The sequence below is a fragment of the Furipterus horrens genome, unplaced genomic scaffold, assembly GCF_987537825.1.
Source record: "Furipterus horrens unplaced genomic scaffold, mFurHor1.1.pri manual_scaffold_17, whole genome shotgun sequence".
Classification (NCBI taxonomy): Eukaryota; Metazoa; Chordata; class Mammalia; order Chiroptera; family Furipteridae; genus Furipterus; species Furipterus horrens.
This window is the reverse complement of record NW_028327187.1, coordinates 25,614,838-25,641,795: the sequence shown is the minus strand read 5'-3', so window position 1 is coordinate 25,641,795 and position 26,958 is coordinate 25,614,838. Positions and strand designations below refer to the sequence as shown.

Here is a 26,958-nt window from a genome sequence, read left to right as displayed (position 1 = left end):
GGTGAAAAAAAATTTAAGGAGATCATAAGTTTTCAAGTTACTGAAAATTAGGTAGTTTACTGGAGTACTAGTGGATCTATTTGGTGATGATGGTGCAAAGAATTTGATGAGAAAAAAACTGTAATGATCACTTTGTCTAATAAATGAATACATAAAAGAATATACTAACTCTTTGTCTCCTGAAATTGATGACTAGGTAAAATTGTGAATGAACAGATGATCTAGATCCAAAGTAAATATAGATAGCTCAACAGAACTAGATAGCATTCTCCTATATTTTGAAGGAACTCAATAAAATTTTAGATGTAGAGTAATAAAGCACTTAAATATAAGGTAAAGTGTGCCTTTGGGGGAGATTTAAAGATTTTGTGTTTCTACTTGAATCGAAGTATATATTCAGCAATATGATCTCAAGCAAGCATCTTGTGGGAGTAAAATTTCAGTTAAAAATGCATATGATTAGACACAGGATAATTCTGAGTCAGTAAAGGACAGTGAGTTTATAAATCTAAGTCATGCCTGTACATTTGTTAACCTAAAAACGTATGCTTGACTGCAAATTTTATGTCAACTTACTCTGGATTCCCACTGTAAGATAAGTTGTGAAAGTTCAACATATTATCACTTCTTCATAAGCACTAGCAATTATGATAGAGGCATAGAATCTTATCTCAGCCATCAATGACAACATTACATATAAAATCTCAAGTAAAGAAAAAGAGGAGACTCGTAGATTCTTGAGTCTTTGGTGTTCCATGTTGTTTACATGGTGGTTTAGAAGTGTGTGGGTGAGGTGATTGAGATGTGCAAGTTGGATAGATAAAAGGAGAGTTAAAAGGTAATATACAGGGACTTCCGGCCAAGATGGAGGTGTAGACATACATACTGCCTCTCCCTCCATTACTAAGAAGGAATACAACTACCTTAGAACTGGAGACAACCAGAAATTCCAGAAAATCGAGCTGTATGGAAGTCCAACAAAGATACAAAGAAGAAATACTCATCCAGACAGGTAGGAGGGGCGGAGCGGGGGCAGAGAGGAAGTGGTGTGGTGCCAGTGGCAGGCTGGCAGAAGCACAAACATTTAAAAAGGTCAAGCAGGACACCTGGGGAGCACCCCCAGCACCAGACCAGACCACACAGCTCATGGTGCCAGCGCCGAAGAAAATCAAGCCTCATTGCTTCTGACTGTGCAAACCAGTGGGAGTTGGGGTGGAGGAGGAAACTGCTGGTCTCTCAGCAGTGTCTACTTATTTAAAGGACCCCCATGATCCTAGAACGTCCACAGACCCATCCAGTCTGTGAACAACAGCCAAGGAAACAGCTAGAGAGGCGCCAGTCCCATATGGAAGTGGGAGAAATGCCTGGAAAAGGGGCGAGTGCTGAGCAGGTGGTATTGTTCTCTCTTGGACCCCTCCCCCCCACAAAGTGCCACAACGTAGTGAAACAGGTCACCCATACTGATGAATACCTAAGGCTCTGCCCCTTACAATATAACAGGAGTGACAGTTCTACCTACGACACAGAGGCAAACAAACACAGGAGCCTGTTAAGAAGAGGAGACAGAGAATTATGGCCCAAAAGAAGGAACGGATCAGGGTTCCAGTGGGAGAACGAAACGATGAGGAGATAGCCAACCTAACAGATGCAGAATTCAAAACAGTGGTGATAAAGTTGCTCAGACTTGACAGTTATGCTTAAGTACAGCAGAGGCATAAGGGAAGAAGTGAAGACTATGCTAAATGAAACAAAGGAAAATTCACACAAAACCAATGGCGAAGAGAAGGAAATTGGGGTTCAAATCAATGATTTGGAATATAAGAAAGAAAAAAACAGTCAACCAGTGAAGGATGAGGAAACAAGAATTTTAAAAAGTGAGGAGAGGCTTAGGAACCTCTGAGACAACTTAAATGTGCCAACATCCGGATCATAGGAAGCCAGAAGGATAAGAAGAAGATCAAGAAATGGAAAGCTTATGTGAAAAAACAATGAAGGAGAACTTCCCAAATTTAGCAATGAAAATAGACATACAAGTCCAGGAAACAGAGTTCCAAACAAGCTAGACCCAAATAAGGACCACATCAAGACACATCATAATGAAAAATGCCAAAGGTTCAAGATAAAGAGAGAATCTTAAAAGCAGCAAGAGACTAGCAGAGTTACCTACAAAGGGGTGCCTATAAAGACTATCAGTTGATTTCTCAAAAGAAATTTTGCACGCGAAAAGGGACTGGCAAGAAATATTCAAGGTGATGAAAATCAAGGACCTACAGCCAAGACTACTCTATCTAGCAAAGCTATCATTTAGAATGGAAGGGCAGATAAAGTGCTTCCCAGACAAGGTAAAGCTAAAGGAGTTCATTATCACCAAGCCATTATTATATGAAATGTTAAAGGGACTTATTTAAGAAAAAAGAATATCACGACTGTGAACATTAAAATGACAACAGACTCACAACTATCAACAACTGAATCTAAAAAATAAGAACAAAACCAAACTAAGCAAACAACGAGAACAGGAACAGAATCATAGGTGCGGGGATCATTTGCAGGGTTATCAGCTGGGAGGGGAAGGGGGAAAAGTGAGGAAATGGTTCAGGGACTAAGAAGCATAATTGATTGGTACCAAGTAAACAGGGAGAAGTTAAGAATAATATAGGAAAGGGGGAAGTCAAAGAACTTATATTCATGACCTATGGACATGAACTAAGGGGGGTGAGATTGCTGGAGGGAGGGGGGTTACTGGGAAGAGGGGAGCAAAGGAAAAAAATTGGGACTACTGTAACAACATAATTGATAAAATAGACTTTAAAAAAGAAAGTAATATACTGCCGGTGGAATGTTAGAATTTTTAATGATTCGTCTACCTATAGCTTATGTTACGAGTTATCTCACTGTCACTCATCGGCAGCCGTCCGTCTCGAGAGACGATGGTGTAGCTTCTTAAGAGTCTATCTGCACCGCCGAGAATGGCTGTGCAGTCCGACTCGGGAGTGACACGGTATCTGTCTCCTCCCGTGTTAAATCGACATCTTGCGATGACGCTGGAGTGTCCTCTCCAGTGAAGCTGAAGCTACAGAGCCTGGGCAGGGTGATATGGAGGGTCTGCTGTTGCCCATGCAGCAGACCCCCCCTCTCTTCGCAGCTGAAGGGTCCAAGGGAAAGACGGAGTCAATACAGCTTGGCTTCAGGTGTGCCGCAGGAGTTGCCGGTGTTGACTACAACGTCAAACCGCCTTAGGGACTCCGGCTCCGGATTTTCTGTCGGGGTTTACTCCCTTAGCCTTTCCCCTGAAGAGGTGTGCCGCAAGGCAGTGGAGATTTTTTGGAGTCAGAGTTTTCCTTCTCTGATGTGCCCTGACTGGAAGATCGAACCAGCGACACTTAGCTCGCAGGCCTACGCTCAATCCACTGAGCCAAACCAGCCATGCTACCATGGCATTAATGTGCAAACTACCTATAACCAGCTGCTTTATTCTAAAATATTACTGGCCCTTTGGTAGGCATCAGAGACAACATTTGCCGTATAGGATTATTTGTGGTTTGCAGGATTAGCTAAGCCCCAGTGAGTGTGCATGATCCAGTAAACTGTGGACTAGTTGACCATTGGGGATTAGTGTTGTTCTAACAAAACATATGTGAAGAGTCAAGGGAATTGGTATGCTTTAAAAAATGTGCTAATGTCCTATGTGATTTATTTTTCTTCATTTAAAAAATTTATGCAAAACATTTGTGTTTTTTTCTTTCTTTCTCTCCCACCTTTTAGAATAACATAGCTGATCCGGAAGAACTGTTCACAAAATTAGAACGCATTGGGAAAGGCTCCTTTGGAGAAGTTTTCAAAGGCATTGATAACCGTACCCAGCAAGTGGTTGCTATTAAAATCATAGACCTCGAGGAAGCTGAAGATGAAATTGAAGACATTCAGCAAGAAATAACTGTTTTGAGTCAGTGTGATAGCTCATATGTAACAAAATACTATGGATCATATTTAAAGGTAATGTGTGTGTTATATTGCTTAAGTCATATTTTCATTATAAGTTTTTCTTTTCTTAATTCCATTTTTTGAAAGGCAATGTCTTAAGTTAGGGTTTGTCAGTATTTAGCCTTCAGGCAGAATCCAACTCCATTTAGAGTGCCAAATAAGCTATTCGTAGATTTAGCAGCTGTACTTCAATGCATCCCAATACTCATCTGCACTGTTTTTTCTACACCTGAACTTTTGGATTGATGGTGGAACAGAAATGTAGCTGGTCCTTGAGACATTTCCTTTGTTGGAAAAGAGCTTTTCCCTGTGCTTTCACACATTACTCTCTATGGTTCAGTCTGTCTCAACCTCAGAATTGATAGAATTGTCACTTATTCCATTGAGGTATGGTGGTTACTTACACATTTCCCTTTCCCTCTAGGTTGTGAGCTCCTTTCTAAAAATGTTTATTTATTTATTATTGTTTTTTTTCCATTACCATTTATCCACCCTATGCCTTCTTCCATCTCTACCCATCTTCTCCCCAGACCCCCTGCAATTACCACACTTTTGTCCATGGCAATGAGTTCTTTCTCTTTTTTTTCCTTGATGGCAGGGAGTTTAGCTCAACCAGTCTTTGTTTTTACATCATTTAACACAGGGCATGGCACACCTTAAGCATGTGATAAATATTTAAACGGAATTGAATTGAATAACATCTGTCCCCCCCCAAAACAAAAAGTTGGATTTTTATTTTCTAGTATCATGGAGTTAGCAGACAGGTAAATTTTCAGGAGATGAAAATGTTACTGTATAACAAAAAAACTCTGGTTAGTAAATCCAAGAATTCTTGGGTTCCAGAATTACAAGTTCAATTTTTGTCTATTGAATGTGAACCATAAATAGTTAGAAAAATCTAGCTTAAGTTTTCAATTATGTTAAAATTAAAAATTTGTATCCTAGTGTTGAATTTTTCCGAGGAAGACACTATTAGTTAGATCTTTGGTTTTCAGGGTTTACAGAGGTGGAGAGGTTGTTTGATTTTTTTTTTCTTTATCTCTAGTCCAAAATATGTATGTTTATAACTTCTCAAGCTATTGGCCTGAATAAAAACTAATGCTGTATTTTTATATTCTGCTGACCAAAAACAAAAACAAAAACAAAAAACAGCCTAGTATAATCTATCTATATTAGCTAATACTGATATAGATATTCATCATCAATTTCCCTGTCTTTTTACAAAATTTGAGTTATTCTAATATTACATGAATTAGGTGATTGTGGAAAGAATACATAATAGAATGAATAATTAAACAGCCAAACAGTCACTATGTGTCTTACACTTTATTAGGTGCTAGATATAAAAATGAACAACTCACTCCTGCCATTAAGGAGCTCATAATCCCATATTTCATTAAAAAGGTGCAAATTTTGTGATTAAGTATGTACAAGGTACAAATAGAGCACAAATAGGCAAGTAGTCACTTCTAGCCTTTTTTATGGGGGGAGTGAACTCTTCAAGAAAGGCTTCCAAGAAAAGGTGGTTCTACTGGCAACTCCATTTTACTATATACATAATTATTTGATTATTTGTAATTATTTGCATTCATATTCTTTCCTAGAAGGTTTATTTAGTGGTCAGATTCTTCTTTAGTAATCCTTTGGTCACTCAATCTCAGTAGTTTTAGATCCTCTTCCTAATTACATAGCATATTTGGTTGTAAGAAGCCCCAAGAATTTGTTGTTGTTGTTGTTGTTGTGTGTGTGTGTGTTTCGTTTGTTCATTCTGGTTTGCTCTTACTGGATTGAATCCTGGTAATTCTAGACCCACTCCAGAATAGACCTGAACCATTCCTATTTTTAGGCATCTGTAACAGGTAAGCTATTTTTGGTAACTAACAAAATATTAAATAATCCTTATTTAAAATTAGCTATTTTATATTATATTGAAAATGAGTACTGAAACAGTATTCACTCTTTAAAAAAAAACAATTTCTTCTTTTTTTAAAATATTTTATTTATTTATTTCTAGAGAGAGGGGAAGGGAAGGAGAAAGAAAGGGAGAGATAGATCAGTGTGTGGTTGCCTCTTGTGTGTCCCTAACTGGGGATCTGGCCCACAATCCAGGCATGTGCCCTGACTGGGAATCAAACTGGCAACCCCTTTGGTTCACAGTCTGGTGTTCAGTCCCCTGAGCCACAGCAGCCAGGGAAGTATACACTCTTTTATTGATTGCTTATAACCTTTGTTTATTCATGTTCAATACTCTCATGGAAAGTGAATTATAGTTCTGTTTGTATTATACATTCCCATATATTCATAAGATTTCACCTTTAAAAAAAAATTCCCCTCATAGTATACGTGTACAAATCATCCAATACATGATTAATTTTTAAGTAAATATAACTGACAGTTTTTGTCCAAATCTTGACTATAGACTGTTCTCACACCAGTCAGTGATACAAAACCATTAACTAAGATGTCTTATTAACCCTGCGGAGGTAACGACTGATATGAGAGATACAAACAAACTCTTTTCATAAATATTATAGATCGGGTGCACAGGTTTCAGGTCATGACTAGCTATGCGTTTGTATGTGACTAATGTTAAGCCATAACATTTAAGCCATCAATTTGGTTATAACATGTTTCATAAGAGTGTGTGATTTTTGATAGTAAATTGTATTGGGTTGGCCAAAAAGTTAGTTTGAGTAGCGCTTAGTTGTCTTCAATTTCATTCAAAATAATTTTGTTAGATTATATTGTGACAGCTGTCATATCAACATGTATTTTTAAAAAACATTAAAATTGGTGAATTTTTGTGTAGCCATTTTAATACTGAAGATGGAAGAAAATATGCAACATTTTCAGCATATTATGCTTTATTACTTCAAGAAATGTAAAAACACAACTAAAATGCAAAAAAGAAAAAGAAAAGATTTGGGCAATGTATGGAAAAGGTGCTGAGACCAAACATGTCAGAAGTGGTTTGCAAAGTATAGTGCTGGAGATTTCTCACTGGATAACTCTCCATGGTCAGGTAGACCAGTTGAAGTTGATAGAGATCAAATTGAGAACATTCGACATTATACCACATGGGAGACAGCTGACATACTCAAAATATCCAAATCAACAAAGTTATTAGTGAAAATGAAAAATGTTTCTTTTATTTTATGGAAAAAAATTAAACAGACTTTTTGTCCAACCCAATATCTGAGGGATACCATGAACTCCGAAGTCAGTGTTGGTGTAGTTCAGTTTTTTGTTCTTGTTTTGTTTTTGTTTTTTGCAAACTTTGAAGTCAGTGTTGTGTTTTTTTCAGTTACCATTAAAAATGGCTAGGAAATATATCAATTCAATAATCCAAGGAACGTTGAAGAACTTCAGCAAATGCCATTTGAGTTCAATGATGAGAATGATAGTCAAATATGAGAATAAAAGTGATTTAGCAAAGGAAGATTACATGGAAATTCATTCAGAAGATTCAGATACTGAGCAAGATATTTCTAGTGAAGAATGTGAAAGTGAATTAAATGTGAAGAGAATTTTTTAGAAAGGATCAAGAATCAAAATGGAGGAAAAACCCAAATCCAATACAATGACAAATTAGAAAGCTGCAGAATATTTTGTGTCAACTTCCGTTAGTTCACTCAAATGCAAAAAATGCCAAGACAGAACTTGAAACCTGGAACTGCTTTATCATAAATGATATTTTATATCTAATCTTATTATATAGAAATAAACATATTGATCCCACCTCAAGCCAGTTTTCATGAGAAAGAGATGCTAAATGAATAGACAAAACCAAATTGAAAGCATCGTTAGGCCTCTTATATCTAGCTGGTTTACATCATAGCAATCAGCTAAATTTGCAGGATTTATGGGTTACAGATGGTAGTGAGATTGAACTTTTTAGACTTAAAATATCTTTATGGAGATTTAGATTTATTCATAATTGTATCAGGCTTGATGTCAAACTTAGCTCCTAGAACACCTGAAAGGGGACAAATTAGTGGCTCTGAGAGACATTTTCTCAGCATTTGTAGAAAATTGTAAATTATTTTACTCTTTGGGAAAGCATGTAACAATAGATGAATGTTGCCTGGATTTAGAGGCAAATGTGGGTTTAGATAATATATTCTACCCAAGCTCAGTACATATGGTATACAAATTTTTGCTATAGTGTAAAGACTTAGGAACACCTGTAGAGATTTCTGAATGCCTTTTTATTTGTTCGAAAGTATTTTACAAAGGAAATTTTGAAATATATGCCAGTAAGCAGCCCAAGGGTCCTTATTTGATAAGTAATATTACCAGAAGATGTAATCAAGATACTTGTAGGATGTAATATTACAGCAGATAACTGGTTCACTGATATAAATCTTATCTCTGACTTGAAAAAGAAGCAACTTTCATATGTAGTATTGTTCATAAGAATAAACCCCAAATGCCTCCTGAATTTGTGTCTTCAAATAACAGGCCCCCAAAATTGAATTTATTTGCTTTTGGTGCAGATTGCACACTTGTATATCATACACCCGTAAAGGGAAAAAAAGTAATTTTAGTTTCAAGTATGCATTTTGACAATGCCATAAATTTAGATCACAAAAGCCTGAAGCAATAGACTATTACAACCAAAGTTAGGAGTTGACACTGTTGACCAAATGACAGGGACATATAATGTGGCCAGGAACACCAGAAGATGGCTTATGGTTATATTCTACAGAATTTTGAATATTGTGGGAATAAATGCTCAGACTATTCATATGCTGAACAGCAACGTGAAAATAAGGTGCAAAATATCAGAAATCTCATAACGCAGGCACAGAATATTAGAAATCTTGTAGCACAATTAGTCTCAGAACAAATAAAAAGGTGTACAGAAATCTCTACAGGTGTGCATGTCTTTACACCTGAAACTTCATTAATTTCAAACACAAATTGAAGGAAATTCTACCAATGATAGATATAGCTTCTTTGACAAGCAGAAAAAGAAAAAGATGTATTCAGTGCTATGCATCCAAAATATTTTTGCAAGTATTATGAAAAGTATTTATGCCTTGAGCATAGCAATATTGTTTGCAATAACTGTTACATATGTTTTGCAAAGCCAACTATTGAAGATTCTGATTAATTAATGTTAAAGGCATTTTTGGTTGTGTATTTTAGTGATATCCTTGTTTCCATTATTTGAAAAGAAACATTTTTATTCTCTATTTTTTATATTTTTAAATAATTTCTAGACTAACTGAAAATAAATAATCATGTATTGTTATATGAATATAATAAATGAAAATTTCCAGTGTTTTTAATTTTTTTCACATTTCAACACATACTAGTAATGAGTGTATCTCTCAGATACACATGACCTATGCTATAATTTTTTTTACCACTTCTTCAGAGTTAAAGGATTAAACTGAGTTATTTTTACTTCTTTTACCCATTATTAATTAAAGTCCATGAAGTGAAAGACTACTTTAAAGAACATGTCACTTCATGATAAAATTGTAGAAATTCACAGCTGGCTGATATTGTTTGTATCCTGAATATATTTACCTTAAAATAAATAAATATGTGTGTATTACCTCTGTATAGATATATACCCAAAAAAGAAATATCTTACAATTTTATAACTTTTTAATGTCATTTATTTAAAATACTTTCTCAAATTGACCAACTTGTCTATTTTCCATTTATATTAAAACAGCGTGGCAGCCTTGGCCAGGTGGCTCAGTTGATTGAAGCGTCATTTCATATACCAAAAGGCTGCGAGTTTGGTTCTCAGTCAGGGCACATACCTAAGTTGCAGGTTTGATCCTTGGTCAGGGCACTAATGTGAGGCAACCGATCAATGTTCCTCTCCTACATCAATGTCTCTCTCTCTCCCCCGCCCCACCCTCTGCCCCTGCTTCTTTCCTTCTTCCCCACCTTACTCTCTCAAAAAATATCAGTAGGTATATCCTTGGGTGAGGATTAAAAAAACACAACAACAACAAACATAGTGTGGCTATGTGGGCTTGTATTTTTAAGTAAAATCATATCAGACATAACAGGGTTCTGTTTAATGAAGTAAATAATTCAGGGCTACATCTTTAAGTGCCATCAGGGAAATGCATCATCAATCAACTTATGTTCTTTCTGTGACCCATACTTCCATTTCAGATGACATGGGAAATTTTGTGAGTCAAGTCAATTGAGTAAAGTAGGGTATGGAGTTTTCTTAGGTCATCCTTACACAGGATATCATATGTAACTAAGACCTCACTGTGTGCTGGAAGAAGTTATTGCATTTGAGAGAAAATTATACGCTCTTTGGAACTGTATGCAGTTGTAATGATTTCCTTGAGACATGAAAAATGTACTAGGTATTCATTTGGACTGAGCTCACTGTATAACTTCATTTTAAAAAACACGGCTAAAAACCAGAGAAACACATCAGTATGACCACAGTATTTTCCTTTAATTTTAATTCACTGCAGATTTTCTTGAGAGACAAAGTTAGTCTTTATAAAGTATACTAAAATAAGCAAACCCTTCCTTTCTGATCTCATAATATTGGACGAATATTTTGTAATCTTTAAATATTTTTAGTTCAGTGTAAATATTAAAATTAAGCTCACTAAGCATTGAATAGAATTTGAATCATTCTTTTATTTGCTGTTGAAAAATGCCTTTAGACTTTTGTTTATGTTAATATGCCCCCTTCTAAATACTACTACCACTGATATATATAAAAAAAATTGAATGATTTAAGTAAACTATTCCAAAATAGGTTCTGTACAATTTTGTGACCTTTTCATTTTTCCTGAGACTTTTATATATGCATACTTCCAGCATTTGATGAATGTTTCTGGAATATTCTTTAATTTAAAAGTAATAGGATTTGTTTATAAACCATGAAGAAAATTGAAGAGGGAAAATTTATACTTACAATGTTTTTTACTCAAAATAAGAATAGCTTTAAAATTCATATAACACACCTCTGAGAAGCCCCATTTTAGGTTCAATTCAACAGACATTTATGTGTATTCCTCTCATTCTGCATGTTTTCTCTGGTCAGTCTTATTCACTTTATTCTGACAACTTCTAAATTAATGTCTTTGATTCCAGCCTCTCTTCTTAGCCCCAGATAGATATATATCTGACTTGCTTCATATTACTCACTTACCTGTGAGTTCATCAAGTGCAATAACCCTAAAACTGGGGAATGGCATTTGAACTAAGCCTTGAGTATGATTCTGATTGGGGTTGGGATGTGAAGGTGGTGTATAAACAAAGCATTCTAGATGGAAAGAAAACGATTCAGAGGCCGTAAAATATCTGGCAGGATGATATATATTGTCAATTGCAGTTTTATAAAATTTTACATTCAATCTTTTATGGTAAAATATACATCATAAAATTTACCATTTTAAGTGTACAATTCTGTAACATTAAGTACATTCAGGCTGTTGCACAACTATCACCACCATCCATCTCCAGAACTGTTTAGTCTTTCCAACTGAAACTGTACACATTAAACAATAACTGTTCGTTCTCTCCTTACCACAGTCCTTGGTAACCACCATTCTACTTTCTGCCTCTGAATTTCACTACTTTACATTCCTTATATAAGTGGAATCATACAACATTCATTCTTAAGTGACTGGCTTATTTTACTTGTATATGCATACCGGTTTATGTAGTCAGTGACATGATTGGCTATTGAATTTATTGACCAGCTCACTTAATTCAACATGTACTTGATATATAATAATGATCTCTCAAATATATACAATGGGTATTTTAAATCTGTTTACTATGAATAAATGAAGTTCCAAGTTCCATATCATTTCTCTTTCCTTTGGCCAAGTGTCCACTTTGCCAGAAAACAGTGGGGTTCTAAGGCCTCATAGGGTAACAAAGTTGATACTCCTGATACCAGTAATTTGTCAACACCAGGCTCCAATTTCTCCTCAGTAAATAATAGAATTCTAGAGTACTCACTCTAGAATTTTGGAACAGAGAGCCACTTCCTAACCCTTAGCTGACCACCTATGTTGATGCAGCACTTTAAACCTATTCCTCCAGCCCATTGTTAAAATTTGTGGATCATTTTATAAGTGGTGAGGTGGTGTTTTTCCTTCAGGAACTTCCGATGCTTAAATATGCCAGATGTATAGTTATGGCTTCCAGCCACTTAGCTCTTTTGGAATTGTAAACCAGTACATAGATACCATCTTAGCTCTTTACATTATTTAAAGGGAAACCTAACATACTCCAACCCAAACATCTTTTAACAGAAATGAAAAGTAGAAGTTTTAGTCGTTCCAAAAGAATGCAAACATTGAATCTAGATTTTTTGGTTTTGTTTACTTGTGATTGGTGTTTTCGTTGAGCTCTGCTGTGGTCAAGGAACTAGTAAGAAGAGCCTCTGTGGGTTAAGCTTTCTTGAGCAGCTTACCATTTATGCCTATGCCCACTCAGGTCTTGCTTCACCCTTCATTCCTGCCTAGCAGTCTTCTGAATGTCCAGACCTTGGCCATCCTCCAGTGAGACTTATCTCTGGAGGTGGTGATCAGAAGGAAGCAGACAGAAAAGCCTTTGGGCAGTTCTGTTCTTTGCCTTTCTCAGAAGAGTCCTAGTTACACTGAAAAAACTTTCCTGTTAACTGAAAAAACTTGCCTGTTGCTTGTTAGCAAGTTTTTCATATATGAAAGTTGCTTATTAGCCATAACTTTTATCGCATTTTAAGCTTTCTATAATTTTCTTGGTAAAAAACAGTTGGTAAGGTTCTATTTTGAATTGGTACCAAACACACACACACATGCACACACACACATTGTTTTTAACTTGGAAAATGGGTGTTTTCATTCATGCAGAACTGCAAAAATGGATAAACATGTTATTTAAGATACTTTTATTTTATTTTTCTTTTAAATTTCAGGTGAATGAGAAGCATTTTGAATTCATAAAGTAGAATATAGTACTTCCCTGACCAGTGTGGCTCAGTTGGTTGGGTGTCATCCTGCAAAGCAAAAAGGTCACTGGTTCAATTTCCAGTCAGGGCACATACCTGGGCTGCGGGTTCAATCACCAATCTGGGCACATACAGAAGACAGCCAATCGATGTATCTCTTTCACATCAATGTCTCTCTCCCTGTTGATCATCTGCCTCCCCTAGGGATCAAACCTGCAACCCAGGCATGTGCCATGACCAGAAATCAAATAACCCATGACCTTTCACTTTGTGGGACAATTCCCAACCGAGTCACACCAGTCAAGGCTTATTAAAATCTTTTTAAAAATACCATATATATATATATATATATATATCGTCGGCAGCCGTCCGTCTCGAGAGACGATGGTGTAGCTTCTTAAGAGTCTATCTGCACCGCCGAGAATGGCTGTGCAGTCCAACTCGGGAGTGACACGGTATCTGTCTCCCCCCGTGTTGAATCGACATCTTGTGATGACGCTGGAGTGTCCTCTCCAGTGAAGCTGAAGCTACAGAGCCTGGGCAGGGTGATATGGAGGGTCTGCTGTTGCCCATGCAGCAGACCTCCCCTCTCTTCGCAGCTGAAGGATCCAAGGGAAAGACGGAGTCAATACAGCTTGGCTTCAGGTGCGCCGCAGGAGTTGCCGGTGTTGACTACAACGTCAAACCGCCTTATATATATCATGTTTCCCCCAAAATAAGACAGTGTCTTATATTAATTTTTGCTCCTAAAGACGTGCTAGGTCTTATTTTCAGGGGATGTCTTATTTTTCCATGAACAAGAATTCACATTTATTGTTGAACAAAAAATCAACATTTATTAATATACTGTAGACATGTCATCACAAACATCAGCATAACCAGCCAGACTGAATTCCATCAAGAATTTGGGGGGAGCTGTAGCAATGACTGCCGCTAGGTCTTATTTTCAGGGGAGGCCTTATATTTCTAAGCTTGAGAAAATTGCACTAGGTCTTATTTTCAGGGGATGTCTTATTTTCAGGGAAACGATAATACTTACTAGAATCAAACTTGTGCAAAAGAAAAGCATTCTCAGGCTATACATTATTGTAAGAAGCACTTTTTCTCTGGAAAAGACTATAAATACATATCAGGTTTATAATTCTAAGGTACAGAGTGCCTAATTTCATACATAAAAATGAGTTACATGACCCAATCCCAGAACTCCTCTCCCCTTCCCACCATAATGAGAAATCACTTCTGCTCTTTCCTTCTATAGACACTGCTGCTAGGAAAGACTCAGCCCTTTCTTTCCAAGCTGGCCTATTGTGACAGGAGAGAGTGGCTATCAAGATTGGGGAAGGGCACATTGTTCCTCTCTGTCTCTTATACCTCCTACATAGTGTCAAGAAAGAAAGATAGAATCCTTTCATCTCAAATTAACTGAGCCCTCCCTCCTTGGTCCCTAACCCTGGGCCACATCTCATTCCCCATATTACAATGTCACCTAAACATTCATCATCATGTAACTGGAATCCATTCTCTGCCATGATAAAACCTCAACTTCATGAAGACATTGGGACATTTTGAATCAAACTCCTGAGTACTTCCCAGGGATTTTAGAATTCGATGGCTACTGACAATAGAATGAGAATCAGGTGTTCCTGGTGTCCCAAGTTGAAGCACAACACAATATATTTTTCCCATAGAAACATTTTTTTAAAAATAATTTATTTATTTGTTTATTTATTTATTTTTAGAGAAAGGAGAAAGAGAGGGAGAGAAACATCACTGTGTGGTTGCCTCTCACTTGCGCCCCTCAACTGGGGGACCTGACGTGCAACCTAGTCATGTGCCCTGACTGGAAATCAAACCAGCATAGTAACATTTTTGTGGAATAAATAGTAGTTATTTTCTCTGTTACTCTTCCTGCTGTACTATGGATACCTTTGCGCTAAATTGTCTTTTGGGGGACTACCCCAGGAAACTAGACATTATTTTAATGGGAAAATGCTTGCTTTCCAAATTCTAAAATCTTAAAAATGTACATTTGAAACACAATCAATTCACAACTTACTACTTGCCAATATAGTAAAACCAACCATTTCTCTTCCAGTCAACTCTGTAGTCCCACAAAAATTCAGAGAATGCCACTCATAAATGGTATGGAGAGAGAGGTATCCTTAGTATTTCAAGCTATTGCTAAAAGAAGAAAAATAAAGATATAATGGTCTATTCCCATTTTTATCTGCTAGAGTTGAATGATATGTGTGTATGTGTGTGTACAAAGCTGTTTTGGAATTCACATACAGATACTCCCCCTGTGGGCCCCATTTATTCTTGTACAACTTAACAGTGACAATAACTACCTGGAGTAATCATACTCTTTAAGCTATACAATCCCATTCTCTTACCTGGGTAGGGGACGGTATTCTTTCTAAGTTCCATGTGTGTACCAAAAATGTCCATTAATGGTGGCTGAGTAAAGTTGTGAAGTACATTAAAGCAAAGCCAAAAACTGAAAGAAGGCAGAATATTCCAGTGTCCCCAAACTATAAAATCATATGGAAACACTCAGAAGCCCCATTCACAATTTCTGCAAGTTTTCACTTACTTATTCATTCTTTAATGTATCTTTTTTTCTTTTAATATTATTATTCATAATAATAATTTAAAGGTACTATTTATTTTTTCTGGATTTTATAAAAATTGCTAATAGTTCTAAAATAAGAAATAATAATTAGCTATTTATTTAGGTATATCATAAGCTAAATAAATTTGGGAGAGGGTCAAGTATCAGAACTTTACTTTCATTTGTAATGTTCTATGGAAAAATATATTCAGTGTTCCAAACATCTAATTTTAAACCTGTATTTTGAAATGAGTACATTAACATGTAAGATTTAACATTTATGCCAGTTATGTAATTTGGCTCAGGTTTGTAATTATACATTGTTTCCCGGCTTTTTGCAGGGTTCAAAATTATGGATAATAATGGAATACCTGGGTGGTGGTTCAGCACTGGATCTTGTAAGTATTTTTAAATAAACCCACACACACATTCACACTATAATGTTTTTAATTGGAGTAAGCAACAACTTTTGGGCAAGCTAAGTGTTTTTTTTTTAATATGTTCAAGTTAAACTCTTTGGGACCACTACCCTTAGGTAGATTTAGTTGTATTGAAGGATTGAGCTTGTTGCTGACAATTCTTAGAGCATCTAAGAAATGCAAATAGCTTAACAAAGTCAATCACCCCAAGGAATGAGTGTGTGACAGTTGCTGTCAGTTTAGTTTTACTTTGTAAGTGTATAATTCAGGTAACTGTCACTAAAGGTGGTTCTTGGGTTCTCACCAAGTAGGCCTATAGACCTAGTTCTCTATATATAGAGTTCTCTCTGCTCCATTATAGATCATTTGGAAATGTGATGGCATTTTTGGTTCTTATAACGACTTGGAAATGATACAGCAGTTTTAGTGGGCAGGGATGAGGATGCTAAAATTCCACAATGTGCAGGAAAATTTCTACCCAATGAAGATGTCTTTACACCCAAAATACCTTTGAGAAACACTAGTTGTTTTCCCCAAATTAGTTTGATTCTATCAATCTTTTTTTCCTTTACAATCTTTATTAAGATGACATTGTATTTAAAATTCACTGTGAAGTATAATAGGCAACTTTGTTTAGTAGAATGACGACTGAGCTGGCCTATGGGAGTTTGAGGTTATAAGGATAACTATTGATAACTAAATCTTGACTGTGAACCAAACACATAAAACCCTTGGACTTTCATGTTGTATGAAACAAAGAAGTGACACTAAATTCTTTGTAAGTTAACTTCTGTCTTTAATATTATGATATATTTTATTGGTATGCTTCTGCCTTTAACATTATACAGTGTGCTATTTCTAAAAATAAAGTGTTTTGATGATTAAGATCAAGTAATATTTTAATTCTTATTTTTAAGTGGAGATGATTTTTTCTAACTGAAAGACATTAAATATTTTAAAAAGGATTTACTCCTGATTGACAATAGCTCAGTTTCCAACAGTCCTATAAACAGAAATGGCCACAAGAGATTCTTTCTTTTAAACATAACCATACTTAAACCACTCTAAAGAAATGGTAATTAAACTTGATGGAGAACCTCATCTTCTTCCAGGAATTCATCTCAGTTTAATTAGTTGCTGAGTTAAGTAATCCTTCCTTGTGTCTAATCTAACTCTTATATCCTGAAGCTTGAGTTCTCCTATCTAGTGATAGAACACAAGTGGTGTTTTTTGTATAATAATTCTTCCTGCATATGAAGTCAGATCTCATTCTTGTGTTGAAATTAAGTGATCTCATTTCTATTTGTCTTGTCACAGTTTTGTTATACAATAGCTTTTATTCATTAGCTCCATAAGAAGCCTCACAATTGCTCCATGGTCCTCCTTCCACTTTAGGTATCAAGAGCCCTTTACAAATTTATCAGAGTTAACTTATTTTGTCTCCCAAAGTGCTCATTATGTCTCTTCCTTGTTTTGTAGGCATTGACAAAGCTAGTCCACTAATTTCATCAGGATCACTGCTAGCAATGTTAAGCATTAGACACTGGCCCAACCCTAACTAACACAATCTGTATCCCCAAGTAGCAGTTTGTTTAGTTTTATGAAATATCTGAATGAAATGATTGTGAGATCTTAATCTCATTTTGCCATGCTGATCTCTGCCTCATAGGAAAAAAAAATGTGAATTAGCACAAATTCAATTAACTTAAATTTTTCTTATCCTTGTAGTTGCTAAAAATCAATTGACGTAGGTTCCAGTTCTGGTTCTTCCATTGACTACCTGCCTAATATTGGGCAAGCAACTTATTTATTTTTTAAAGATCTTATTTATTTATTTTTAGAGAGAGGGAAAGAGAGAAGGAGAAAAACAACCATGTGTGGTTGCCTCTCACATGCCCCCAACCGAGGACCTGGCCTACAACCCAGGCATGTGCCCTGACTGGGAATCAAATGGGCAACCCCTTGGTTCACAGGCCAGCACTCACTGAGCCACACCAGCCAGAGCTGGGCAAGCAATTTAACCTCTTTGTCTTAATTTCCTCAAATGTTAAATGAAGAAATTAAGTTAGTAATTTCTCTACTTCTGTTTTTCTAGCTCTAAATTTAATATTGTGATTTAATTATAAATATTATTTTACTGGGCTTTGTAGGGAGAGCAAATGATGAGAAAATATGTTTTTTTTTCTCCATGTGTAGTCCTTTACAAATGAATACTATCATTTGAGAAATCTAATAAAATATTGGGCTTATAGGCTTAGGCTACCAGGAATAAGAGAACGAGAGAGATGTTGAGCAGAGTATTTATCACTTTAAACTGGTACCTGATGAATGGAATAAGACTGAATTTTAATATATGTCAACATTATATAGTGTATATCTCAAGATTCTCTCCATTCTTGAAAAAAAATGGTTGTGTTTGTTGTATGTCAACAGTCTTTGAGCATACTGGAAATACTTTATTGAATTTATTATACCTTACTTCTCTTCAGTATGAATTGTGGTAGCTTACATTAAAAGCACATATAATAAGATTAATAGAATAAAACATGAGCAACAAGAAAAAAAGTTGGAAGCAATATGCTAACTATAAGAAGGCATAACATAACATTGCATCAGGGACAGGCTGGAAATCAAATGAGTATACACTCTTTGAAAGAACAAATGTCCCTCTCTTGTATGTCCTCAGTTGACAACAGAGGTTAATTACACAAGGCCAATACAATGCCCTGCAGCCAGAGGTACTAGCTATTACAAACATTGCACAATCTTCAGTCATTGAAGAGAAGTTCAGTTATGAACTCCAGGTACAGTGGACCAAGATCTTGGCATTCTCTTTCCCAGGATTGCATTGGAAATTAAAAAACAAAACAAAACTATTCCATCTACTATACAACTCCCTTTTTTTCTCCTTTTCTAATCATTATTAACACAACTAAGGAAACATTTTAACCACAAGGTTTGGGATTCATTTCTGTCTTGTAATGAGTAATAAAAACTCAACTGTACCACCACTTCATTCTCATTTCCCTGCCACGGGATCTCCCCTCCCCTTCTTCAGTGCCCAGTTAATTGTAATTTTACTTGTACTGAGTTTTAAACTCGACCTAAATACACCACACAAGCTAATGGCTCTTTAGGATACCTTTACTTTTTTGTTTTTACCTTAATATATTTTTAAAATACTGTTTCAGGTAATGGACCGGCTTATCCAGACCACTTTTAGAAGTCCTTCAGCATGATCGCTTGTACCCCTTATGTGGCTCTTGCCCAATTTCTTAAGTAACTGAGAGTATACCTCCTCTGGCCCTGTCAACATTTTATGTTCAGTAATACTAAGTTACTAATCTTGAGTAGTGTGATGTTTGCCTTTCAGTTATTTGGTAGTACCTCAGAATTTCATTGCCAGTAATCAATAAAATAATATGCCATTTTCCTGTTATAGAATGACTTTAATCACTACTGTTCAAATAGAAATATCTGGAGTGGAAGCTGGGAGACTTGAAAGTAAATAGATAATGTTACCTAGGAAAGGCGTCTATTGAACTATGAATATACCTGGAGTATACTCTATATCCAGACCACAGTTAATATTGAATGGTGGGACTGAAGTATGAGTTCTATTTTAAGCTGTTAAGTTTCAACATGAAAGTATTCTTTATTCAGAATAAATATGGCATTCATGAAAAATGAAATACGCAAGGTGCCAAAGGGCTGTGAATTCCTCCCAATGTGAGGCAGAGTGGGCAATGTTTGATTTTCACTACCTCTTTCCTCCTTCCAGCAAACAGAACTTTACCTCAGCTCTGACTTTGGTTTCCCACCCTTTCCTGTAAATGTTGTACAGTCTACTGTTTGTGCTTTATGAGGTAGCAGAATTTTAAAATAACCATTTATTTTCAAGAGAGATTTTCAGATATTCCATTATAAGTTCTCCTGAATCCTAATCATTGCTTCCCTTGTATTCCACTTGGAACTGTTGGCTTTGGTACAGAGATGGGAGAAGAAAGGGAAATGTGTTACATTTATTTGAAAAAACCTTTCCTTCCATGATTCGATAATTTTTTTATGAGAGTCTGAATAGTTTAATTATTATACTTCAGCCTTAATTTTAAATTTGAGTCCCAAAAAGTCTCTATGCTTTTACAATGTTATTAAAATATACAAATGCTAAGAACTGTGTTACAGGTGACCTATGATCAAATTGGATTGCTGTGGAAATCTTATGGACTGTCTGAGCTAAAAATAAGTTCAGTGTAAATATGTAATAACTTTTAAACAACAAATGTCAAAATTTAAGTAGCTGATTTTTTCCTGTCTGAAAAAAGAAAGCTAATTTTGTCATTGCTTAAGTGTATCTTAAATTTTTGATGTAAATATTTAAGAACCTCAAAATTTGAAGCTAATGTATAGGTAACACTGCTTATATTATTTCAAGAATAAGCCAATCATTTAAAAACCCTTCTAGCCCTTTGACTTAACTTTTTTACTCTCCTCCTTCACCTTTTAAATTTCTTCTCATGTATTAAAATATTAGTTTAATAAAGAGAACTGCTTCATACATCCAATTCCCTTATTTCAAAGGGAATATCAAGCTTGAACTTTATTGTTTTAAACTTGTGTGTGTGTGTGTGTGTGCACATGTGTGTGTGTGTGTGTGTGTGTGTGTGTGTGTGTGTGTGTGTGTGTGTGTTTCCCTCCAAGCTGCGAGCTGGTCCATTTGATGAGTTCCAGATTGCTACCATGCTAAAGGAAATTTTGAAAGGTCTGGACTATCTGCATTCAGAAAAGAAAATCCACCGAGACATAAAAGGTATACAAAAAATTAATATTAACCTGAGAAAAATATGCATTCTGAGAAAGCTGGGGTTTTTTTTGTTTTTCATTGTTTTTTTTTCCCCCCTCCTAGCTGCTAATGTCTTGCTCTCAGAACAAGGAGATGTTAAACTTGCTGACTTTGGAGTTGCTGGCCAGCTGACAGATACACAAATTAAAAGAAATACCTTTGTGGGAACACCATTTTGGATGGCTCCTGAAGTTATTCAACAGTCGGCTTATGACTCAAAAGTAAAGCATTACCTGTATACGTTGTTTTGTTTTTGAAAATAAGTTTTATATAACAATGTCCTATTTAATAAACTGCCTTAATTTTTCTTCCTTCTAAAGTATTTCCTTTTTTTAAGAATTTTTAAATTAATTCTTTAACAAGGTTACTTTATTTTATTTTTATTTTATTTTATTTATCTGTTTTTAGAGAGGGGAAAGGAGAGAGGGAGAGAAACATCTATGTGCGGTTGCTTCTCACGCACCCCCAACTGGGGATCTGGCGTGCAACCTAGTCATGTGCCCTGACTGGGAATCAATAAAGTATTTCTAAAGCTAGAGTTATGGCAAGTGTTGCTGCTAAATTATAAGTTCCCTTAATGCTGATAATGTTTGAACTCTATTCCCTTCCATCCCACTTGGAACAAAATCCAAAGTCTGTACTCACATACATGGCTCACTAGGACCTTGCCTGTGTCTACCTCTCCAGTTTTACCTCATATCACTCTCTAAATTCTATCTGCTTCAGCCACAGAGGCCTCATTGCTGTTTCAAAAACATAGCAAGTATACTCTGTCCTCAGGACTTTTGCACTTACCCTTCCCTCTATCTGGACTAACCTTTCTCCCAAACAGTTAGTTCTCTGCTTTAAGCATTACCTACCCAGAGTAGTCTTCTAGCCATCTGTGTAAATAAATTTGCAGCCCCTTTAACCGAAATTCATTATTTTCTTATCCTGAGTTGATTTCTTCCGAGAACATAGCACCATCTGACATCATATTATTTATTTATCTTTTCTAATAGAACATTAAGCCCCTTGAGAGCAGGGATTTTTGTCTGGTTTATTCACCACCTGAATCCTCAGTGTCTAGAATGTGGTACTTGGCACAAAGTAGTGAATTTAATACTTTTTAAAATAAATGAATTTTATTAAGAAAAATTTATTAACATCACATTTCTTCAGACACTTGAATATTGTTGTGACCATTAGATTCCACAGGCTATTTTGTGGCAGTGTTATGGAATGGAATTTCAAGGTTTTGTTTTTTGTTTTTTTTCTTTCTCTTGACCTTAGGCTGACATTTGGTCATTGGGGATTACTGCTATTGAACTAGCCAAAGGAGAGCCACCTAACTCCGATATGCATCCAATGAGAGTTTTGTTTCTTATTCCAAAGAACAATCCTCCAACTCTTGTTGGAGAGTTTACTAAGTCCTTTAAGGAGTTTATTGATGCTTGCCTGAACAAAGATCCGTCATTTGTGAGTATACGAGACCACTGTTACCTATTATTAAATCTACATAGAACCAAATGTGTTTTGTACAGTGAGGAATATAGTGCATGTGAAAATTGTGTGAGATCCATCCAGGAACCTGGTTCTTTTCCTCCGTATTGCTAATTCTGTTCAGTTCGTAACAAGAATTTTAGTTTCTTTTTTCTTTCCCCTCTATCTTTTTTTCTTTATTTCATGGTCCATAACTTCTTTCTTATTCTATTGATCATTTCCTGCTCTGGGGGTGGGGGTTGCAAAATACAATTTATTTAATTGGATGTCACTATAAAATATATGTGTGAATATTCACAGTGATTTTTATTCAACTGTGTTTTCACTTTCCATAAAAAGTTATGTTTTCATTTCATTATTTTTAAATTAATGTTTAGAAATTACAAAATAGAGTTGTATACTTTTCCTGAAATTTAGTGAGCTCCACTCATTTACCTAGCAAATTTGATTACAGTTGTTTTACTGTTTTAAAATAAATCTGCCTGGTAACTTCTAGAAACTATTGTAGAAATATATAAGAACTGTCTAAGTTTATGTAACTATTTTTAAGTTGATAATGAATACTCTGATATTAATAACATACTAGGACAGGGGGGATAACCACCACAGCACCCGGTATTTGTATTTAGATACAGCATGAATTAATTAAACAGGGGAATTATACAAATGTGTGCAGCTAATAAAGTTACAGTGTTGCTATTGTTCATCCATTTTTTAAAATTCACAGAAAATACAATAGAAGTATTTTAAAGCACTATTGTGAAATGTTTTTGAATTTTTACTTTATTTTCAAAATCCTGCCATGTCTTTCTCTGATTTTGGGAAGGCCCTACCTGCCAGCTTGCTGGTAGATAGGCCATTTTTTATCCAGTGAGCTTTAACAAAATTGGTACCAAAGCTATGAATTTAATTTGGTTGCCTTGAGCCACATCAAAAATAGAATAGCTATTGTCTTTTACAGCATTTTAATTGCCCTCATGTCTACAGACATACTTTTACATCTTTGAACTTAATAATTGAAATGATTTCTCACCCCATTCACTCATAAAGAGCCTAGAAATATTCATGCATACTTCATTTATTTCCTTAGCGTCCTACAGCTAAAGAACTTCTGAAACACAAATTCATTGTAAAAAATTCAAAGAAGACTTCTTATCTGACTGAACTGATCGATAGATTTAAAAGATGGAAGGCAGAAGGACACAGTGATGATGAATCTGATTCTGAGGGCTCTGATTCGTATGTATAAAGTCTTTAATTTTTATTTATATAGCCCATTTTAATATTGTATATCTTTTTAACTGTGATCTAATATACTTTCTCTAGCATAAAATATAAACCATATTCTAAAGTATTATTTTAGAAACTGAGAGTTTTTTAAATTAGTCTGTGGAATATAATGAATTTGATAACATGTTTTTCTTAGAAGTGAATTGCTCCAGTTTCAAATGGTCTCAGTCTAACCCCTAGTGGATACTTGAGTATATTACAAAAATTTGGAATAAGATTTGATTAAAGGTGCTATATTAGTTTGCCCAGAGTGATAAGAGGCTATGTCTTAAACTTTGCTGCCAACCTGCTAAATCTCTCTGGAGAACTGAGCTGCAGGCCTTTCCCACCTTTTGGCCATAGACCAAACCATAATCAGACTGGTACATTTAAATAGACTAAGTCCTCACTTAACATCATTGATAGGTTCTTAAAAACTGCCACATAGAACAAAATGTCTTATAATGAAACTATTTTTACTATAGAACAATCAATAGAAACAAGAGTTAAGTTCCTATAATATATATCTGCTCACAAAAACATCACCAAACTTCTAAATCATTGAAATAAGTGTGGGCTATACATAAATTTAAGAAAGATGAATAAAAACAAGTTAAATAATGGTTTTCCAGTACGCTTATTCCAGTTCAGGATCTGGCGTGGGCAAAGCCTCTCACAGCAGCTTAGGACACAAGGTGGGACCCACCCTGGACAGGACACCCTTCCATCACAGAGGCACTCACACCCCACACTCACTCAGACTGGGACAACATAGACATGCCAGTTCACCTCACATCTCTGGGATGTGGGAGGAAACTGGAGTACCCAGAGAAAACCCATGTAGACATAGGGAGAATGTTAAACTCCACAGAGCTAGTGGTCTCAGCTGGGAATCTTCTTTTTTTCACCCTCATTAATGTTATAATGAAACAACATCATTCAAGCACCTGCTATATGTATTTACATTGATTTGTACCCCCTAAAAAAGTTTGCACTGCTCTTTAACTGCAGCATTTACATTAACATTTTAACTCCTAAGTTCATAATTTAATTTAGGCCAGAAAAGCCTACAGGCTACACCAGAATTTATTCCTCCACTGGCTGAAATACTCTCAAAGAATCCTGCATTGATTTAAAAAAAAAAATTGCCTAACTTTTGAAAGGTGTAAAAAATATACCAGGATAGTTTTTGTTCCCAAATCTAATGGATGTTGGCCTTAGCTGCCCATGAGAGTTGCCCATGGAGCCTTAAAAAAATAAGCCACACTACAGGAGATCCTGATCCAGTCATTGAGGATGGTTAAGTGCAGTGCTTTATATATGGTAAGAGGTCTCTGTGTGTGATCGTGATACACACTTAGAGTTGAGAACCATTGTTACTCTTTAGTAAAATGTAATACTTACTGGAAACTGAAATCAAATGCTTTCTTATACTATGATTTTCTAATACATTAGGACAATCTCTTCTCATAGTTTGATTGCATTGATCTGGCATTTTCACCAAGCTGAATTATTTAGGAACTTATCAAAGTATCTTTGACAATCATTTTAGGGAATCCACCAGCAGGGAAAACAATACTCATCCTGAATGGAGCTTTACCACTGTGCGAAAGAAGCCTGATCCAAAGAAACTACAGAACGGGGCAGTATGTACATGGAGATGATTACTTCCTCTTGATAGACTTCTTTGAACTATGTAGTGAGGTTTTGATGGCCAGAATTGTTAGAATTTAATACCTCTAAAGGCCTGTCTACCACACTGTGTCCCTAGTATGTTTCATTTGCTATTAGCCTTGAGCTAATTAAGAAAAGGACATAGAAGTAATTTATGTAGCCACTGGTATAATTTTAAATGCATTTTACCTAGAGATACATATATATCCAGTAGAATCATGGCTATCTATTATAATCCTAAATTAGAAGCCTTCTGGATGATGGATGGGAAGTAGTGATGGGAAGAAAGCATGGAGATTTGCCTTATATTGGGTGTTTTGTGGGTAAGATCAAATTAATGCACATTTAATATAGAATAACAAAAACATGAATGAATATTTTATTTTCATGTGTATTAATCTGTATTATTTGTTCAAAGGAGAAAGACCTTGTGCAAACCCTGAGCTGTCTGTCTATGATAATCACACCTGCATTTGCTGAGGTAAGTGCAGATTCATCATCATTGGATATATATCTTAAGAAGTATAGTGATTTTGAGTGTTATAGCTATTGATCTTTCTCAGCTTAAACAGCAAGATGAGAATAATGCTACCAGGAATCGGGCAATTGAAGAACTTGAGAAAAGTATCGCTGTTGCTGAAGCCACCTGTCCTGGCATCACAGATAAAATGGTGAAGAAATTAATTGAAAAATTTCAAAAGTAAGCTTGAAATGTCCTTTTTAAAAAACGTTATTTTGAAATATTCTTTTGGATGTTAATTTAAGATACAGTGTAATTACCTTGATTCAGTTATTTCAGTTATTCCTAACAAAGTCACTTCTTAATAATTGTATACTTAAAAATTGTTTTTTTCTATAATATATCTTCTGTATATTGTATTGTGTGTTCACTACCCCAAGTCAGGTCTCCTTCCATCACCATTTATCCCCCCTTTATCTTCTGCTACCTTCCCCTACCCTCTTTCTCTCTGGTAATCACCATTGTGCTCTGTTTCTCTTTCTCTCTGTCTCTCTGTCTCTCTGTCTCTCTGTCTCTCTGTCTCTCTCTCTCTCTTGCTTAAACCTATATAATTTTATTAACCAATGTCACCCAATAAATTGAATTAAAAATGGAAAAAGAAAAAAAAAATTAGAACTGTTTTGTTTGTTACCTATCTTAAATATTAGCTTTTGCAATTATTATATTTAGGCATTACAAATTAATTTTCCACTGAATGGAATGGCTTGTTTTTTTCCCCACATCTTTCCCTGCTAGTAGGAGTATAGACAAAAGGTTACATATAGAGCAATTTTTACTGGGGCCCTTGTAAGCACAATTTAGGAATGCATTCATTTTTGCCACTAGTCTCGTTACACCATTTGCAGTTTCCAGTGCTAATGTTCATAAGTTTAATCACCATAAAAATGTTAAGGAAGTGATTTTAGGGGAACTCAATAAAGACTATGAATATTCCTTATAATTAACTTCAGTTTCTCTACTGTGTCTTAAATTGTTGGTTTAAACTTTGTTCACATTCAATAAAGTTCTTACATTTAATTCTCTTTTGAACAAGGCTTTTGTATGCGTACACAACTGCTTAGCTCAAGCAAGTTATAAAGCAATACTGATTTTAGCCTTAATCCCTTTTTATCGCTTCTCAGTTCAGCCTTATAATTTTGTAATTGTGATGCCACTGGCATCAAATAGGAACAAACTATACAACCTATAAAAGCCCACACTCATAGACCTTTCTAT

The 26,958-nt window shown here is 35.5% G+C and overlaps 1 protein-coding gene across 2 annotated transcripts in view; it reads left to right on the top strand.

The window, feature by feature from the left end:
- Positions 1–26,958, top strand: part of STK26 (serine/threonine kinase 26) — a 60,006-nt gene that overhangs the window by 30,986 nt on the left and 2,062 nt on the right. For both annotated transcript variants that reach the window (XM_090265421.1, XM_090265420.1), the window contains 9 exons: positions 3,766–3,996; positions 15,878–15,934; positions 20,657–20,765; positions 20,862–21,019; positions 22,071–22,256; positions 23,371–23,519; positions 25,102–25,195; positions 25,642–25,704; positions 25,787–25,923. In XM_090265421.1, coding sequence (XP_090121547.1) covers positions 15,899–15,934; positions 20,657–20,765; positions 20,862–21,019; positions 22,071–22,256; positions 23,371–23,519; positions 25,102–25,195; positions 25,642–25,704; positions 25,787–25,923 — 932 coding nt within the window. In that variant the 5' untranslated portion in view covers positions 3,766–3,996; positions 15,878–15,898. The remainder of the gene's footprint in view (positions 1–3,765; positions 3,997–15,877; positions 15,935–20,656; positions 20,766–20,861; positions 21,020–22,070; positions 22,257–23,370; positions 23,520–25,101; positions 25,196–25,641; positions 25,705–25,786; positions 25,924–26,958) is intronic.